The 20,570-nt window shown below is 35.8% G+C and overlaps 1 protein-coding gene across 6 annotated transcripts in view; it reads left to right on the top strand.

The window, feature by feature from the left end:
- Window positions 1-20,570, top strand: part of VAV3 (vav guanine nucleotide exchange factor 3) — a 395,302-nt gene that overhangs the window by 284,317 nt on the left and 90,415 nt on the right. For all 6 annotated transcript variants that reach the window (XM_031651419.1, XM_031651411.1, XM_031651415.1 and 3 more), the window contains exons 18-19: window positions 2,825-2,850; window positions 7,742-7,787. In XM_031651419.1, the coding sequence (XP_031507279.1) occupies window positions 2,825-2,850; window positions 7,742-7,787 (72 nt within the window). The remainder of the gene's footprint in view (window positions 1-2,824; window positions 2,851-7,741; window positions 7,788-20,570) is intronic.

Raw genomic sequence — 20,570 nt, 5'->3', positions numbered from 1 at the left:
TTGTAGTTGGGTTTTCCTTTCTCTCCTTACTATTATTTTAGTGTCAGTGAACAGGCTATTGCATTAGTGTGGGTATGACAGTTTAGATTGTGTTTATAAAGGAGGCAGTCTGTTTAATGGTATAGCCACTGTCACAAGCACAAAAGCATAAATACAGGAGCCTGGCTGAGAATTTCTGAACTCAGCAGATTGTAAGAGTTACTGATACTCCTTTGGCTTTTGCCTTATTCTTAGAAAATTTACAGAACCCTACCATGAAACATGATTAAATAAAAACAGACTTCCAGGAGCTACTGTTTATGTGGTGCACTCAGCATGATCAGATCAGAGTACAAACAGCTCTATGCCATATCCATGAATGCAGCAGGTCTCTCCTTGGCAGAAGGTAAATGTGGTGGCCATGAGGACAGGAAGGTATGGCAGTGAGAAAGGCATAGGGGAAGCCCTACTAAAGGACTCATGCCCTTGGAGTTGCATGCAGCGCAAAGCCCCTTTTCAATTTTTCCTGTCTGGGTTACACAGAGGAGGCTTTGTGTAGAGCATTTCTTAATGCACCCAATCAGAAATATGACGGAAGTTACTCCTCTTGATGAGACACTAGAGGAAGAAAGCAGGAGATAATGACAAGGGAGGAAATAAAAGAGGGATAGGTGAGTAAGGTAGACAGCTAAGTCTAGTTTGATCCCAGTGTTGTACCAATCTCATCAGTGCCGTGTCTGGGTCTCACAACCTCTGGTGTTCTATGATGGATCCTCATTTATGCCAAGAGCTGGCCACCTGGCAGCCAAATCCTGCACAAGATACGAAGAGCCTGGAAATGCAGGACTTCTGTTCCTGGATCTGCTCCTCTGATGAAGAGGTGCAAGTGTCTGCGTAGCTACTTGACCACCGTAAATACCATTGTTTCCTCTTCCTGGAGGTCACCCAGAGAACCCTCATAGAACATGGTGTGACAATACTGACACATGGGGTTATCATAGGTTTTATGCCACAAACAATACATTTAAAGTATGTGTAAAAGACTTACTTCGCAAGGACCTAAAAACACTTCTTTGGGAAGAATCAGAAAAAATAAATATTTTTGAATTGAAATTCAGGTGCACACTCATTTATAAACACTGAACCCAAAAGAGCTGAGGTCTCCCCAATTTTGGAGCTCATGTAAAAAGTTTTCCTCAGTCTCCTTGGATGGAAAACTTAAACTGCCCCCCTGTTTAGTGCTTCCTGCAGTTTATGACTCTCAATTCAGGCTCTAACTCACCAGTAGGGGAATAGGGATATTCTGGTATATATAGGTCTTTCTGGGCAAACCAGTGAAGCAAGTCTCACAGCTGTTCTTTTAAGAACCCAAGTTCCCCTAACTTGGGTTCTAAGCCTGGGCCAGCCAAATGGCACTTGTATAGAACCTCTTCCCAAACCAGCGCTCTTGGGCAATCTTTCTTCTGAAACATTATGTGTTTCCAATAGGGAGGAAAAGAAGAAATGAAGTAATTTTTTGTCCAGGAATACTCCTTTGTAAAGGTTGATTTCAGGGCTAGCAAAGATGCCTTCATAGAAGGCAGTTATTTGTGAAAGCCGAGGTGATGGGGTTTGAAACTGACGAAGGGATGAGGACTTAGCTTTTCTTTTGAAGGTGACTTTCTGCCCATGGATCTTCCATTTCCATTAATCAGAAGTATTCCTTAAAAAAAGAAGAAAAAAAAAAAGCTGGAGAGAAAAGAAAAACACAAACCAACCTCCTGTTCCATGCCCCAGGCAATCTTCTTGTGTAAAGCAATCTGTGGCAGCTAGTCAGGTGTCCTGGCAGGAGTTTTCCCCTTCAACTCTGGCTGGGTGCTTCTTAGAATCTCTTAAAGAAACATCCTGCAGAGCTCCCACTTAGGCCTGCTCTTTCTCTCCTGATGTCGCTCTGTGGCATCTTTTCAGATGCGTTTTTAGAAGATCATTTTGCATGGGGAAATTATAGGCCTGGGCTTATGATGATGAGGGATTTCCTGTCAGTCTGGAGAAGCTAGAACATATATAAGTGCTCCTGGGTGTGGGGAAAGGAGGCAAAGACGCTGCCTACCAGTTTTCCAAGTGCTGTGTGCGCCCTTATCCCCAGAACGATCCTTTGCTCTTCTACCATAGCACACATCTGAAAATCTCAGGGCCCTTATAACCGTTAGGCATTTACAGGGACTGAAATGTAATGAAGGAATTGTTCTTCCTATTTCTGGAGGTAAACTAAATACGAAAAGGAAATTAGCATTAGAATAAATCCTGACTCAGTTTTTTTTTAAGTTCCATCTTTAAATCAAACTGTATTTCTCCCAAAATTAAAAATAAAAGTTATGGCCACTTAACAAAAAAGAATTAACACAAAATGTTGTACTGTGTATAATTTGCAATTGTTACACTATGTACTACATAGTCAATGCAGTACCTTTGTTAGCTTAGTGTTTTTAGATTCTTAAAACGAGGTATATTGAAAGAAAGGTTACATTTATCTTTCTCTCATGCATATAAATTTAGTGCAAGCCCCTGTTTTAAGGAGCTTTATGTGGTAGAATTGACATTGCTTAATAAACAATGGGAAAAGTTAAGCATAACCTAGAAGTCGTTTAAAACTGTGAGTCACTTTCCTGACAAGCCAATAGGGTAAGAGAACCAAGGTTGCAAAATAATTACTAGCCCAGCCTGAGGGACCATGGAAATATATTACAGGTATCAGTTAAGAAAACAAAGCAGTGGGTGTTTTACCACTCTGCAGAGAACAAGCTAAGGTTGCTAACCAAACAAAATAACTTTACACTGACAATGCCAATTTTTACATTTCTTTCAGAACAAGGGACACTCAAACTACCAGAGGTAAGATTAACATTTTAAATATTTTTTATAACCTTTGCATTTCAAGTTGTTTGCTAACAGAACCAGGCTTGAGCTTTTACACTGTTAAATGCGCCTTTTAAAATAAATAGAAATAAACAGAAACAGAGGGAACAACCAAGTGATTGTGAACAAAATGCAAAAATTAAATCCAAGGAATTTTCACAGTCACTGTCCGAAGGTCTTAGGTAGAGAAAAAGTGTGAATATTTAATCAAAGACTGTGTATGAAATGGGACTGTAAGTACAGAGGGAAGGGTGGCCCTTATCGCCTGAAGTTGGCAGATGCGTCACCTGTCATGAAATGTTGTGTCACTGCCCGACATTTGCTGAATTACTGAAATTTCGTAGAATTACTGCAAACTCTAACATTGTGCATCTAAGATTGTGGTTCCATGTTTCTAGTACTTTTCCATTAGAGCAGAAAGATGATGATTATCACGTCCTATTGATCAAATCAAGATCTGGTAACATTTCCTTTTGGTTTAACACAGAGTCTCCTAATGGCTTAGAAGTATGTAATCCATGTTACCTCTCGGAATAAAGTTACTTAAAAAATACAAAAAAGAAAGTTATTTAAAAAAAAAAACAAAAAGATGATGGGATATGTAAGAAGTAAATAGCAAGTTGCGTATCATTAAATACTTCCCTGTTGAAAATACTGTCAATTGTGTTGTTTGATGTTGCTATGTAGAGTTCCCCAAAGTTATAAAATTTCAGACAGAAAAGATTTTAATGGTTCCCAAACAATCATTGCCTTGGCCTTCAACCAAAAATAACAGATTTCTTACCTGACTGCCCCCGCCCCCCGGCCCCGGCAAATGCCCATAGTGAAACATTTTTTAAAATCATAGAAAAATAAAATACAAACTATGTGTGATTAGTTATATGAACCAAAAGTACAGTAATTTGACAATTTCAAAATAACAATGACAAAAATTATGATTTGTAAATTAACATCTAACAATTAAAACCTCTCTTTAAAAGTGATATTAGTATGTTTTTAATCTAACATCTAGTAAAATAATAAAAAGTACAGCAAAATATAAGAGGTGCTTGTCTCTACTTTCTGCTTAAGTACATAATTTGAACATACAGGATATCAAGAGTGTGATATAAAGAGGCTCATATGTACCTAATCAGTGCATCTGTTGACTATATTTTGGAACCTAAAGTCTAGACCAAGGAATGCGTAACAAGGTGGTTTTTTTTTTTTTTTTTTTTTAATAGGCCTTGTGAGTTTTTTTTAGAACTAAAATAAATTAACCAAAGAGTTCCTTTAGTGTTTCATTGACAGGTAAGATTTTTCATTAGGGCTATCAGGGTTCTTCCAGCAGTGCCAAGGATCTTGCAAAGCAGCCTTCTTTCGCTTTCTCATGCTATTATTATATTATTGAGACAGAAACTTTGTAGAGTTCTGAACTTTAACTCAGTGTTACTTAACACTTATCCTTTTAGATATATGTATTATTTTTCCCAAGGAAGATGGTTTCATTTTATTTTAATTAAGTCATGTAAAATGGGTGTGCTTACAGAAAGAAAATATGCTAATAAGAAGTGGGTAATAATTTTCATGTGATACTAAATAATTCTCACAGACAATTTTATACTTTTTAAATTACACGTAAGCCTATGATGCAAGGAATTAATTTTCACATTGATTTTTTAAGATATATAATATCAGTTTTTTAGTGACTTGTTTCACTCATCAATATAATTTTTATTTACTGTGTCACTGTACTAAAAATCTCTATTTTGTGTGGATGGAGGATTATAGTAAGCTCTGAGGCTAGTCAATCCATTTGGAAACTTGAGTTTGTTTTAAGGGAGCAGTATAGCAAACTAATATTAAGAAGCAGCTCTCACCCCATACCAGCTGTGTTCACTCTCCAAGGCAGATGATTGTATTCTGCTCAGGAATCTTCTCATAAGTAAATAATGAAGCACTTCTGTAATTTGTAAGCTCTGTGATTTTTATTTTTTCTCCTCTCCTGAAGACCTTCTTTCCCTTCATGTACCAGTTTATAGGCCTCCTCTGCTTGCCTTTCAATTGTTATGATTGTGAATTTTTTATTTTTAATTTTGCACTTTATTTGCAAGGTATGTCAGTTTTCACTAGTCGCAGGATCTGTGGGGCATCCATAACCCTACCTGGGCTGTTCATCTCACATCCCATTCTGGAGTGAACCTTCGGAAAGCTCCTCTGGCTCCAAGAAGCAAGTTTATCATTGCATACATATTTAATTACTTTAAATCCATTTTTAAGAGGTAAAGAAAGATAAGGTAATAGGTAATGAGGCAAGAAATAACTGCCAAGTACTTATAGAGTTGAGTTTGTTTGATCCTTCCCCATACACACTCTTAGGTAAATCAAAGGAAACTGAGAAGGTCCTGGAGACTGATTCTCATGGTGGTGTGAGGCTGTAACTGAGAGCTCCAGGAGTGGCTGCTAGATATGTCCTCTCCTCCTTTCCCTTCTTTTCCTGCTGGGGACGAGGGCCTGTCCAGCTCCGTCCTAGACTTTTGAGAATATAGATTGGGGGGGGGAATATAGGCACAGAGATGACAGAATAACAAATGAAATTTGCACTTTAAAATTGTTCAAAATATGATCTGTTAAACATCTCCAGGTTTTTCAATATAAAATACTTTTTAGGTTCTTTTAAAGTATAAAAAAAAATCTTAGCCTCTCCAATTGCAGTTGGTTTAGGGAGCTGAAAATTCCTCCTATGTTTATTTTTTAAATACACCAGATCATAGTTTATTCCACTGCACGCCCTTCCTGTAGAAAGGTTTCTGTTTTCAGAGTGACTGATTTTCAGTGGATTTTCAGGAGGAAGAACCTAAAGTGTAAGTAGTAAGGCACCAACAGAGTAGAATTACTTTGTGTGAATTTAAACATTTAAAATAACAAAAAGCTAATAACCTATCACTTAATAATCCTTACCATGTGGCTGTAACTGTTCCAAGCATTTAAGGTAAATTAACTCATTTAATTCTCACCACAAAACCTGTGAAATAGGTGCTTAGTATTGTCTCCATTTTATAGATGAGAAAACAGACACAGAGATATAAACTTAACTGTTTGTGTTCAAACTGAATTTGAACTTAGTGAATATTATTCTAGAATCTGTTCTCTTACTACTTGCAATGTGTAGCCTATTTTAATTCTAAATTCAAGGTATGAGAATACAGAGTTGCTCTTGAAGTCAGGGTCCCCTTTTCACATTTTAAGTTTATAGTTCCTACATGGGACTAATTTAGGGATTCTAGGACTCAAACCAAAGAGTTAAATTCCTTTTTTGCGTTCCTAGTACTTTGATAGTAGAAGGTATAAGATCAGAAGAAAGACAACTTCTATTGTGCATTAAGAAGATGATGGGATATGTAGGAAGTAAATAGCAAGTTGCCTGTCATTAAATAATTTCCTGTTGAAAATACTGTCAGTTTTGTGTTGTTCGATGTTGTATATATAGAATTATATAGAGTTCCTCTAAATTATAAAATTTCAGACAGAAAAGAAGTTTTCTTTAAATTAGTGTTCTTTCACATTATCAGACATGAGTCTGTAACTCATCATGCTTCCAATTTTTGTGCCTTGGCTACCAACAAATCTAGAGCAAAATTTTCCTTTCACTCACAATGACTCTTGTTATAACTTTTCTAGTGCAGCTATCCATCTTGCTCACATAGCTTCAATGCTGATTTTAATGATCCTAGCAGTCTTTTACAAATCCATGTTGAAAGTAGTTGGGGTAAAAACAAAAATCACATTTAAAGAATTTCTCCAATTTGCTTTCACCTGAGAACCCTGCAAGTCTGCTGGATATGACTTTGAGGCCCTTAGGAAGGCTGGAAAAAAAAAAAAAACACACATTTCATCCATTTAACTTGTGAATGAAAACAACAGAAAGAACCCTGAGAGAAATCCATGGCTAATGTGTGCTTAGCACAGCCAAGTGTGCTCTGAATGAAACCAAGTCTTCACACACAGATACAAACCCCAACACATACAAAAAGAAAATATTGCTTTTATGAAAATCTAGATTGTATGATAGTCATAGACTAAGCATTTCATCCAGTTGCATAATAAAGAAGTGAAATCAAGCCCTTCTTAATTAGTGAGATTGCTGTAGTTATTAGGTGGGAATGAGTTTAATGCTTAAGAAATAAAATATGTAACCATGCATTTTCATAGATTTAAAATCTCTTGTTTTGTATCTCATCTGTAATTTTTGTAATGCAAAGTTGTTTTCTTACAGTTTTATTTTCTATAATAAGAATTCATTTTTATGATTCACAAACTGCATGTCTGTTTTGTTTTTTAAAGTGTTCAGATACAACTGGTCTGTAATTAAAACACTTTTCTCATTTAAGTGTTGGCTAAAATCAGAGCTTCAGATCTTTGTTTTGAGGTTGTATACCTTCTTCAGTCTGGTCTGTGAGGCCCCATAAATAGCTGAATTAGAGTTTTAGGAGATCAGTTTAAAGCTATTGCTCATATGTCTTGGCTGGGAACGTATTCTAACCAAGGTGGCTGCTGGGCTTTGTTCTCTCCATCATCACTATGACCTAAAAAATTTAGTCCCAATATTTGGAGTTGGCAACCAAAAAGATTTTTTTTTCTTACTGTTATAAGGTACCAACGACTTATCAAGTGTAATGATATACAAGTGGAAGACTTACCAGAAAAACAAAAAGGTTAAATTGTAAAAATAAACTTTAAAATCATACTCTAATCAAATTTAGTCATGCTTTTAATTGGAAAATGTGCAACATTCATTTGCTTTCCAAAGTGCCAATAGCAATATAATTTAATAGTGCAAAATTACCAACACATAATTTGTTTTGCTTTGTTTTACTTTTCTGCACAGAAACGGACCAATGGACTGCGAAGAACTCCCAAGCAGGTGGATCCAGGTGTGTTTCTGATTAAACCTCCCATAATCATGGCTTCAGCTAAGTGCTTATGAAAGTATATGGGAATTGCTGTGAAAAGTCAGACGTATTGTTGGCCTTTGTTCCTCATAATTTGGTGACCAGGAGGTCACGGTCTAACGTGTAAATCATTCACAGGATGAGTAACTACCAGCAACCACCAGACTTGCACTCTTTCCACAGTCAGCAGTTGAGCTGGTTATTTGCTTACTGAACAGCCTCAGGGTGCCTGGTTAATGCTCACATATCCAGCACCCTCCCTGTATTCCTTTGTAAATCCAGTACGAAAACCAACCATCTAGCTGGCACTTAAAAATTACTGTTTTCTTAGTAAGTAGGGGAGAGGATAAACCAGGCAACTGGTACCCACCCCCCATTGGAGAAAAGTTTTTTATTCTATATCTATACTATTTTATAATAGCAGCATTTTTAGGGGGACTTTGTGACAAGTTTCCTCTCAAGACCAATTATTTGCCTGCAGAAAACGTTCAGTTGTTTTCTATTTAGCATTGTGAGATTTGCCCTGTCATTATGTTAGCATAATTATTTTTCATCCATTATGCAATGCCTTCCTTCCACAGTTTAATTACCAAAGACTTTTTATGTATGTGATCCTTTTGTTGTGAGTAAAAGGTATTCACAGTTAAAGGATTCCAAATACACAAACTTGATAATACACCAAGGGGAACATGAAAAATAGAGTAGCTTTGCTGGAAAATAACCTGGACTATGTGTTTCATTTTGTTTTCCCATCATAAGTGGTATTCAGCTAGTTGTAAAGTTTAGTTTTCAAAGCATTATAGTTTATAACTGAAACCACACCCATGGTAGCCTTGCCAATTTATGAGCTGTTTAAGATTTATAGGAGCTTTGTTGCCTCTGGCTAGAAATTGCCTCACTTGTGTCCTGAGACTAATTTAAATCTTTTAACTACAGAACATATTTGAAGCCATTAAAAAAAAAAAACAGGGGTTCTGGTTTACTTTTTAATAGTTCTGACTTTCCCAAGACAATATCCTTTGCAGAGGACTCCCTGCAATATTTCGAAGTGACTTTCTCTATTATATTTAGTAGGGATATATGACTGTGAACATAATATTTTTGTCTTATTTTGTGTGAATTATAGTATTGCTATTTCAGAAAAATTACTTAACCTTTATAAATTTTATTTTTTAAATGTATTTTTTCTTTCTTCACCCCTCAGGGAAATGCATTTTTATATTTGTAGTGTGTCAATAGGAACATATTTGACTCAACAATTTATAGCCAAAATTTTCTAGAATCCTTTACATTATTTAGATTAGTAAATTCACAGATTATAAATATGGCAAAGTAGAACAACAATAAAACAAATTTATACTCCTTTATCCTAAAGGTGATGGCTTTGCATAGGTACAGTTTTTTTTTTGTCGTTGTTGTTGTTTTGTTTTTCTATTTGTCCAAAAACTTTAGAACTTCATGAAGAATAAACTTACAGGAGAAATGCTGTTGTATGTTATGTTTGTAAGAACATGAATGGGTGGCGAGACGCGGTGAGCTCCACACCTGCTCCAGCACTTTGGGAGGCTGGGAAGTGAGGTGGATCAAGTCAGGAGATCAAGACCATTTTGGCTAACAGAGCCACTAAAAAAATTAGCCAGGCCTGGTGGCAGACATCTGTAGTTCCAGCTATATGGGAGGTTGAGGCAGGAGAATGGCGAGAACCCAGGAGGCGGGGCTTGTGGTGAGCTGAGATCCTGCCAGTACACTCCAGCCTGGGCGACAGAGCGAGACTCCATCTCAAAAAAAAAAAAAAAAACAAACAGATTATAGGTAATAGTTTTCCATTAGGTATAATAAATGTATGTGAGTGTATTTTTCCTTTTTCCATATTTTTGGAAATAAAGCAAACACTTGATGATCTTGCCTGTTGAAGCTGCTGATATAGTAAGGCTATTTCTTCCCACAGCTGTATTTTGATTTAGGCTTGACTTATGTATTTAAAGTTGCTTGACTTGTGCATCTTTGCCTCTTTCTGCTGGTTAGTTGCAAAGCTTCTTTGTTCAAAGTTAACCCTTGCTTGATGACCAGCGTGCCTTGATCCTTATGTGGCTATTGTTTAGAGATTTTCAGGCAAAATGTTTAAACAAGGGATCAGTAAAGTTGAGTCTGCATAGACAAACTGCTTCCACGATGCATTATTTACTGTTAGTATTTCTACCATGGAAGTTCATTTGATTTTTTTTATCCTATAGTTAATTTACTTAACATCTCCAAGTGCCAATACATGACTTTGTAGGGCCTCACTTAAAGTGGCTTATAAAAGCAACTAATTAAAGAGTTTAGGAGGCCAGGTGTAACCACCTCACCAGGTCCAAATTTCAGAGCCATGTTCAAAGGTATATTATATATATTCTCCATAGCCCTTTTGCGTTGGAAAGGAACTTAATGCATAGTCTAATGGGTAGTAGGTGCTTAATAAATGCTACATGAATAAGTGATGATACAGTTTTTTATGTATGCATTGGCATTCTTTCTTTTTAAATTACTCCTGCTGATGCACTAATGAAACACGGCATAGTCTAGTGGTAGGAAGCATGGCTCTGAGCCATGTTGCCTGGGCTTGGGACAGGCCTTATCTGTTTCCTTGCTGTTTGAACTTCGGCAGTTTGCCTCCTCTCTCTGTGCCATAGTTTCCTCATTTGTAAAAGGAAATTAATAAGAGGACCTACCTTACAACGTTGTTGTGAGCATTACGTGAGCTAATATTTGTAGGCCAGGCATGGTGGCTCATTCCTGTAATCCTAGCACTTTGGGAGGCCAAGTGGGAGGATCACTTGAAGCCAGGAGCTTGGGACTCTGGTGAGCTGTAATGGCACCGCTACATTCCAGCCTGAGTGACAGAGCAAGACCTTATCTCAAGAAACAGAAGAGCATGTAAAGTACTTTCAAAGGTGCCCAGTATATAGTAAATGCTAAGTATAGCAATTCCTATATTAACTAGTTTATATTAGAGCATGTTCTTCAATATTGGACATTTTGTCATGTGAAGGAGAAAAATATTAAACAGACCCTGAATTTTATGATGAATTTCTGTTGAAACAAAAAACTACATACACAGTCATTTTCAGATTTGTTGTTATTCCCCGTTAATCTAATGGCGTTCATGATCTTTTGCTTATGTTTACCAATAAACATAGTCAATTGTGATAGTTGAGAGTTTTTTTTGGTGAAATTATTACTGTTTGCTATTGCAATAAAGAAACAAAGAAAAACTCCCAATATTGAAAACATATATTGTGGGGTTTATTCAAATCCAAGAAAGAGGTGAACTATAGGTTTGCATTGTAGCTCGTTAGCACATTTAAATCATTCACTCCTTATTAATAATTGGGATTAATCTTTATTGACAATATTTGCAAATGGCTTTGCTCCTTATATTTTCGTGTCTTCTCTTGTGTGCTAATAAATGTATCAACTTATAATCTTGACTTTTATAAATATAGTAATGTATTAGATGCAAATTCTGGTAGCTCTTTTGAATTTCTTAAATATAGCAGGGAATTTTCATCAGTTTGTACTATTCTTCCTAAGACAGATGTTGGTATCAGGAAAATAACACTTGTAACAGACATATCAATTATTTCAGGAACACAGAGGTGCTAGGCCTTTTTCAAGAACATGAGATCATAAATCTCAAGAAAATCTGAGCACTGATGTAATATTTTTCACCTAAAGTGGCAGTCAAGGTCAAAGTTACTAATTAAATTTTAATTCTGAGCTTTAAAAACTTCCTTTTGTCTCAGTGCAGGAGACACTAGATTAATTTCAGTTTGCATGTGGCAAATCTGTATACCAGGGCATGTATTGTTTTCACTGGGTCCATGTTTTTAGGTTATTGCAAAATTGTCTTATATTTGTGGAACTCATAGCATCCTGCATTTAAGCCTGCAGTCACTAGCTTTTAAACACTTCAGGCCATCATTCTGTGTTGTGCTGCCTAAAGATTATGTGGAGTAGATGGGAAATGTTTAAATAGCTTACACCCTTTCTGATCTTAAGTTACTCTTGTGCTTTGTGATAACCTTGAGTAATAAATGAATAGATAATGGTCAAATTGATAAGAGTCCTTTCTGACAACTCTTGTTTTTCAGATGCTCATTGTTAAACTCTTGATTACAAAGAGATGCATGTGGCTTAGAAAAACTGTCTTTTCTTATTCACCAAGGAGGCATCTTACTGTTTGTAGCAGAGACATGTTCAAAGATGGTCACTTCCTCTTTCAGGTGGATAGGATTGACATATAACACCATTCTTATTTGTTCTTGTGTGAAGAAAGGAATCTAAGAAATCTTTCTTTCATTACCAATTTCATTTCTTAATGTGACATTAAGGACAGGATTGTCATTAATTATAAAACATGGCCCCTTTCCACAAAGAATTTATATTCTTCCTAGGAAAGGAATAGATACAGACACAAAGTTCTGATTGCATAAATGCGTGTCTGTAAATGTACATATAAATTTTTTTAATGTTATATACTATTTTTATGCAGATTTATTACTGTATAGCAGTGTCTTAAAATAGTTTGAGTAGTTTGATAAACATCTAAAAAGATCTAGGATTACACAATACATACAAGAAAGCAAAACAAATTGGGAAAGATAAATGTCTCAAATTGCTTTTAAGCTGGGTTACATATGAATGTTTTCCTTTATATAAATAAAAATTTTTATACTGGTTTATTGTATTGAATTACAATTTAATACCATTGTTTTTAGTGTTTTAATTTCAAAGAATTGTGAAATGTATTCCAAGTGTAAACAGAATTGTTGCTTTCTTTTAGATTTGCTTTTAAATGTAAAATCAATATGCTCAATAGAGAAATTTTATATTTTTGTTTCCAAATAGAAAACATTGAGAAAAATAGCAACACAGTGTTTTTAAATGCACTTATCTAAAAATACATTTCATCTCTTTTCTTTTTTATGAGGGAGACAAATGTATATGCCTGAAGGTTTTAGTACATGAGCTTTTGTCTATAATAAATAACAAAGTTTCTATAGATTAAAATATTTCCATATTAATCAGTCAAACCTGCTTCTGTCTTTTCTATCACCTCCAAAACTAATTTCTCATCAAATATAAATCCTAATCTAAATATTGGGAGCATCATTGTAAATGTGTAAAAATATATTTCACATTGAAAGAAATGAACTTGAAAAAACTGGGACAGTAAACCCAGTGATTAAGATTCATTGCAGAGAAATGAGAAATCCAAGCTGTGAACAAATGCTGAGGAGCATGCTCTGGTTTTTAAAACAGCTGACTTCTTTTCAAGCTTCTATTAAACCATGGACAATAAGACTAGTTTGCACTAGGACAGTTGATCTTCTTGTAGTTATTTTCAGGATACCTTTCTGATTCGCTTTACCGCGATAACAGATTCGAAATGAGCACCGCAGCCCCTTGCTCACATCTTTCTTGGTTGGAGGAGGGTTTATTTCTCCCCTTCACGGCTCATTCTGAGTTCACAAAGGATCACTACTGCTGTTGTCTGGCAGGTCTGTGCATGCCTTGCCAAGCCCGACTTTTATACTGGTCAGGCACCTTCAGAATCAGAACAAAGGTGAGGTGAATATCTGGAGATGTGCATGGGGGTGCTTTTAGATGGAAAATATACATCAGTAATATGACTACTGAAATAGTAGAATGTTTGAATTATATTTAGAACCTACTCTGGGCCATTTATGCACTTTTAACAATTTATATTATTGTAGTAGTTATGTTTTAGAAGATAAAGTGTGTATCTATTAAATATTTAGAAGAAAATCCTGAAAAAGAAGTAATGAACCTAGTGAATTACTTCGAACATTTATCACAATAAACTGTTCCCTACTTACAACATCAGATATGGAGTGGACTTCCTTTGCCATAGGTATAGTTATGCTGGTTGAATACCATTCCATTTCAGGAAAGGGAGGATATGCCATGTAATGCAAAGTAGATAAAGAAAATTCAGTAATTTCTTATGGGCCAGCAACCTCTGAAAGGCAGATAATTTTGTTTCAGCACTTAGGTCTGAAGTAACTTAAATGAAAGGAACCAAGTGGGTCAAAACATATTGACTTTCTATAATAATATTTGATGCAAATGATATCCAATTGATTTCAGGAGAGGACATTGATAAAGTAATTCTTAATCTAATTTATGATCTTATTTATACTACAGTTCTGTGTACAAATAGCAAGATTATTATCAAATTAATTAGAACCCTGGGTGCTATTTGTGCAATTTCTGTCAAAATGACTCATATTGGCAATTAGTTATCTTTCAGTTTATTCAAATAAAGTTGATTTCTAAATTTTTAATTTGAATGAAAATAACAACTTAGGTTCTTATAATTGTTTTTATGGATCATTTTTCTTTTGAGACTCATTCATTTTCTTCTGTGTAGGTATTAGAAATATGTGGAAGTTCCTCTGCCTTTGAGGAACTTGGAATTTTGCTGGAGAGTTAAGACATACAAACATAACATGTCAAAGTAATATTGTATAGTACGTGATGAACTACCAAAGTGTGTCGTGTAGGTTATGAATGATCTGGTTGACTGTGAAGGCAGATGAGGGAGAATTTTTTGCAAACTGAAGGGCACAGGACAAGGAAACAAAATATCTAAAACAGACATCAGTAAAAGTAAATTTACTAGAACTACATATGTTTGAATGAAGTTATCAGTCTGTTCCTAGGTTTGGATCTGTTCAATTATATACCAACCAATATGCTTTTGATTACCAAGCGACAAAAACCCATTTCAAACTAGCTTAGGAAAAAAAAAATTGAGAGTTTCCTGACTTAGGTAACTGGGAATTCCAAAGCATTTTGACTTCAGGCAGAGATGGATCCAGGGACTCCAGCTGATCTCATTAGGGTTCAGTTTCTTTTTGTGTCTCAGTTCTCCTTTCTCCTCTGTTGGCTTCTTGTCAACATGCACCTCACAGAGGTTTTTCTCATGTGGAGGCAAAGTTGTCGGTTAGCAACTTTCATGTACATTGTCCCCACAGCTGGTTAATTCAGAGAAAATAAAACACCTTTTCTCTCAGTAAATCCAGCAGAATCCCAAGGAGGGCTTGAATTGGCCTGGCCTAGACCATGTGCTCTTCTCTGAAGCGATCACTGCAGCCAGGGTGCTCTGTTGATTGGCCATCCTGGCTTCTGTGCTCACTTCTGAGATGGGAAGTGGGACTGAACTAGCTTGTCCACATGGAATTTGTTTTCTGTAATTCTGTTTACAAATGAATAGGAGAGAGGAAAGAGAAGCTTGGTTTTCTCAGATTATAATGTACATCTATTATTGTGTGCAACAAGTTTCAGACAGTTTTCATCCTTGGGCATACTGTGGCTAGGTTTTCCACCTCTCCTACCTTGTCCTTTTTCCATATGTAGGATCCTCTGATAGTTCTCTGGTATCCAAAATGGTTGATCTGGAGAAGTGAACCTAAAATAGGAACTGGAGATTCCGAACAAAGGTTTATTCCAACTGGAAGCTTTTAGTTTGCAGTGATAAAAGAAAACAATAATTTTCTTGCCACGTATTTGATCTTCTTGTAGCCCTGTCATGGTACCTCATTGTTTTTAGATAGTGATCATCCTTTTTTCTACTGTTGTCTACTCACATGTTAGTATAGATTGGTTTATCTGATTAGAGAACCGAGGAAGCAGAACCTAACACAGCATGTTTTGTGGGGACAGAATTGAAGAAAGGTGCCATCCTTAAAGGAAAGGTCAGGGTAAGAATGTGGGAGAGCCAGATAATACAGCTCTTAAGGCATTAAATTTAAGTCACAACCTGCTTCACAGCAATAAAGGAGTAATGAGGAAAGAAAGAGAAGGAAAGATATTTTTAAATTTTATCTGTATTAAACATAAAACATATTCATGCATAACAGCACTTTTAATCTCCAGCGGTAGCCCTGCATGGTAGTATAGAACGAGGGTTCTGCAGTGGCACAGATCTGGATTTGTGTCCTGCCCCTGTACTAACTAGATATGTAATCTTAGGCAAATAAACCTGCTTATCATCTCTAAAATGGAAGTAATAGTAGCAGCCATCTCCTAGTATTATTATGAAGATTAAACGAGATAATAAAGTATCAATCAAGTTTAGCACATACTAAGTGCTCTGAAAATTATGATGATAGTGGTGGTTATTGATACATATAGATACCTGTATTTTCTATTTCTATGTAACAATTTACCATGAATTTAGCAGCTTAAAACAACACACATGTGTTATCTCAGTTTCGGTGAATCAGGAATCGAGGCATGTCTTAGTTGGGTTCTGTGCTTCAGTGTTTCTTACAGTACTTCACTTAAGATGTCAGCCAGGGCTGGATCTCATCTGAAGGCTCAACTGGGGACAGGTTCACTTCCAAACTCACTTATACTGCTTTTGGCAGGATTCCATTCCTTTTGAACTGTTGAACTGAGGGCCTTATGACCTAGAACACTTGGCCAGAAGCTGTCCTCAGTTCTTTACCACATGGACCTAATCACCATGGATGCTTGCTTCATCAGAATATGTGCACCAAGAAGGTGATAGGGTTTTCTTGCAAGGTGGACATTAAAATGTTGTATAATATAATCACATAAGTGACATCCCATCACCTTTGCCATATTCTTTTAGCTACCCACATTCAGGGAAGGGATTAAGTATGTTAATACCAGGAGGCGAGGATCACTGGGGTTTTTCAGCAGAGGGAACCAAAGTTCTGAGAGGTTAAGTACTTCAACCAAGGTCACACAGCACTCTGTGGGTGCCAAACTTAATTGCAGCATATTTGGCTTTAGAGACCTTATCCTTGTAGACACCTTCTGTATATTTTATTTATGTCAAGCTTTGGACAGAGAAAAGCTTATTTCCTGTGGTCTAGCTACAGTTCTGTGCAAATTAGCAGTGGGATCTGGTCTGATTTTCAGAGTTCATTAGTGACTGCTGTTACCAAGCAGATTTATGGGTGATTTTATTTTATGCATTGTTAATTTTGAAAATGTTAATCTGAAATTGCTACAGTATTTCAATTAATTTGGGTGATTAAAACTTAGCACCAGAAGAATCCCTACCAGAAGATAAGGCAGCTAATTAGAGGTTCTGAAACAAACAACTGTAGACACTGGCACTGAAACACGCCATGTGGATGACACCCAGCAGAACTCACTCTGCTTAACAGTTTGGAAATGGAAAGAATAATTTCTGGCAGTCTAAATATTAAACTTGAATGCAGTTGAATTTTTTAAAAGCTATTTTAAGGAGTTAACTATTTAAATCAGTGTATAATTTTTAAATATCATGCAGTTCTGAAAAACTACCTTCAGATTATTTTGCAGTGTTGGCTTTTGGATAACTGCAGTGGTGACAGAAATACAATAGATATTTGTCGTCCAGGTATTATTTTAAAATGAGGCAGCATGCACTTTTTAAAAAATAACACTCGAGCTTCTTTGCTAGAGTTTTGCATTTTGAAAAGTTCATTGTATAATATTCGGGAAGTATAAGGAAGTATAGGAAAGTTCTCTGGACAAATTACCTATAATCCTCTCACTCAGCTAATCACCCTTTATACTTTTGTTATACACTTTTTTCCTCATATGTTTCTTTTTTATGTGCAGCCACATGTTTATTAAATGCCTGTGTTTCCAGTTTGATATTCTCCTTTTATCACTTAATTTTGTTTAATTGAACATATTTGTTGATTCATTTATTCTTTCAACTGTTTGACAAGTATACTGACTTTGTGTTAAGTGTACAAGAATGAACAAGATGCGTTTTCCCTCACACAGCTCCCTATGTCCTGGAGCAAAGGTAATGGTGAAGATTTGAGATCAGGGAGATACAGAGGGTATGCTTGAAAGAGGCATAGACTTTACATATGTGGGCATCGGGAAATGATGTCTAACCTGGAATCCAGGATATGAGCAGGGATCAACAGCATCTGAATGGAGAGAAGAGGGTTGCAGGCAGGGGGAACAACTCCAAGAAAGGCCCTGAGTTGGAGAAGGCACAGGATGGTTAGGGTTGGAGCGGGAGAGCCATTCACGAAGAGAATGGAAGGAAAACCAAGGCAGGATCTTGGTTGATGCACATCAAGGAATTGGATTTTATTCTGAAGAACAGATTGAGCCTTTGGAAGGTTTTATCCAGAGGAGCAACATGGGCAGCTAGGACTGGTTGAAAAGATCATCGTAGCCATACTTGAATCTTGAATCACTAAATATTGTTCAGAAAAAAGGAAGTGGGTTTTAGTATAATTTATTGTTGAACATTAGTCTTTCTAATTTTTGTTTTTATAAATGCTTTGAGGAACATCTATGCATGAACATACTTTTCCATATGGCTGATTATTATTTAACAATGGCGTCATAGAGGTACAATATCTGGGTCAAAGCATATGAACTCCTAGATTTTGGATGTAGATATTGCCAAGTTTACCTTTTAGAAATATTACATTGAATTATATCCCCACATATTATTTGGGTATGAAAATATGTCTTATTTTATGCCCACCAACCTTGTATTGTTCTTTTCACTATAAGTCATTAGATAGGAAAATAATAGTATCTTACTATCATATCATAGTAGTTGATACCATAACATGAACTTTCTTGATTTTTAGTGAGATAGATTATTTTAATATTTTTGGCTATTTGTGTTTTTTTCTGTGAATTATCTATTATGCTTCCTCCTTCTTTCTATTCAAGATTTGGTGCTCTTCTAAATTACTTGTAAGAATATATGTGTGTGTGAGAGAGGTATCAATCTTACATTTATTGAAAATATTTTTACATTTTTTTCTGACTTATTTGTTTCCATATAAAGTTTTAAATTTACCAGGGGTCAAAGTTACAGACATTTTATTTATGATCTCTTTTACTGCTTTTATGCTTAGAAAGTTTTCCCTCCTCTGACTTCTATTAAGCACCTACTTCTAATTTTATTGTTTAATTTTTGTAGCATCTGGCCGTTTAACTTATTTTTAAGTAATAACTTATTTTACTTATTTAACTTATTTTTGTTTAAGGAATAGATTTTAATTCTGTGAATAATTCCAAATGTACACAAAAATGTTTTTCAGGATTTATATTACAAGATTTTATGGAATTTAAATTTATCTTTTATCTTTTTTTTTGAGACAGAGTCTTGCTCTGTTGCCCAGGCTGGAGTGCAGTGGCACGATCTTGGCTCCCTGCAACCTCTGCCTCCCAGGTTCAGCCAATTCTCGTACCTCGGCCACCCAAGTAGCTGGGATTGCAGGCGTGTGCCACCATGCCTAGCTAAGTTTTTGCATTCTTAGTACAGGCAGTGTTTCACCATGTTGACCAAGCTGGTCTCAAACTTTTGGCCTCATGTTATCCTCCAGCCTTGGCTTTGCAGTGTGCTGGGATTACAGGTGTGAGCCACTGCACCCAGTCTAAATTTATCTTTTTTGTTGTTGCATAACAACCATAATTACATTGTGTACTTTTTGTTTTGTACTTTATTATACACATGGCTTGCTAAAATTATAAGTTATCTTGTGCAAAGCATGTCACAATACATGTTCTGTATAGCTAGGAAATTACATTTTAAACAAATGTAAGTACTTAATATTGAAATAATCAGTTTTTTGGGTTTTTTTTTGTAAAATATGACAAACTAAGCCTAACTTCCCCAAGGATTTTTAGAAGTAGGAAGAAAAATATTGTGTGGCTCTGCCTTTTGAGTTCAGAATAGCTCCTCCCATTGATCTTATGCAAAGCATGTCACAATACATGTTCTGTATAGATAGGAAATTACACTTTAAACAAATATAAGTACTTAATATTGAAATAATCAGGTTTTTTTTTTTTTTTTGGTAAAATATGACAAAGTAAGCCTAACTTCCCCAAGGATTTTTAGAAGTAGGAAGAAAAATATTCTGTAACTCTGCCTTTTGAGTTCAGAGTAGCTCCTCCCATTGTTCTTATTTCCTTTTGTACATATATGTCTCCCTTAATTTTACAAAGCTTCCTCATCTTAATTTATTCTGCTGTTCCTGGGAGTGAGACTGGAACTATTATTTTAAAAGAGCTTTAGTTTTAGTAATTTTTCATCACAGTATGAAAATTTCAACTTGTACTTTATTTGGAGTATGCAGTAGATATGTTCTCATTTCAAAAAGTGTGGAGATTCTACACTTTCAAGTTCCAATTTGCAAAGTCTTATATGTCATCATGGAAATATTAGGTGTTTAATAAATAGACTTTCTTGGAGAATTCGGTTGTAAGCAGGTAGAATAATGACTTTGGATTCCTGCCTGTCATGTTGCCCCTTATGATCTGTTCACAGAACATGCTTCTGGATGTCCAGATGTTAACAGTTGTGATCGTAGCTACCTATTATATTAAATGCCCCAACAAAATTGTGTGATGTCTTCAGTTCAGGACAGAGCTTTCCCTCTTGGGAGTACGAATTACTCTTTCAGTTTGTCTAGAGGACATGAACATGATAAGATAAACAAAACATGAAAGTGTACATGTATTTCTATACCTCCACCTACCATTGTAGGACTAACATTACAGCTTTTCACTCCCAGAGGAAGAAACTTTGCCATTTCAAAAAACTGAAATGCCAGGCTTTGGGTATCTCAGATTTAAATACTTTGTGCATCTTTCATTTAAATTCAAGCAGTATCCAAGAACAGAATCTGGCCAATGATTTTCAGAAAACGAAATGGCAACACCTTCTTGGAATCTCAGACTGTTCAAGGA

Source organism: Papio anubis, chromosome 1, assembly GCF_008728515.1.
Source record: "Papio anubis isolate 15944 chromosome 1, Panubis1.0, whole genome shotgun sequence".
NCBI classification, from domain to species: domain Eukaryota; kingdom Metazoa; phylum Chordata; class Mammalia; order Primates; family Cercopithecidae; genus Papio; species Papio anubis.
This window is presented reverse-complemented; position numbering and strand designations above follow the sequence as displayed.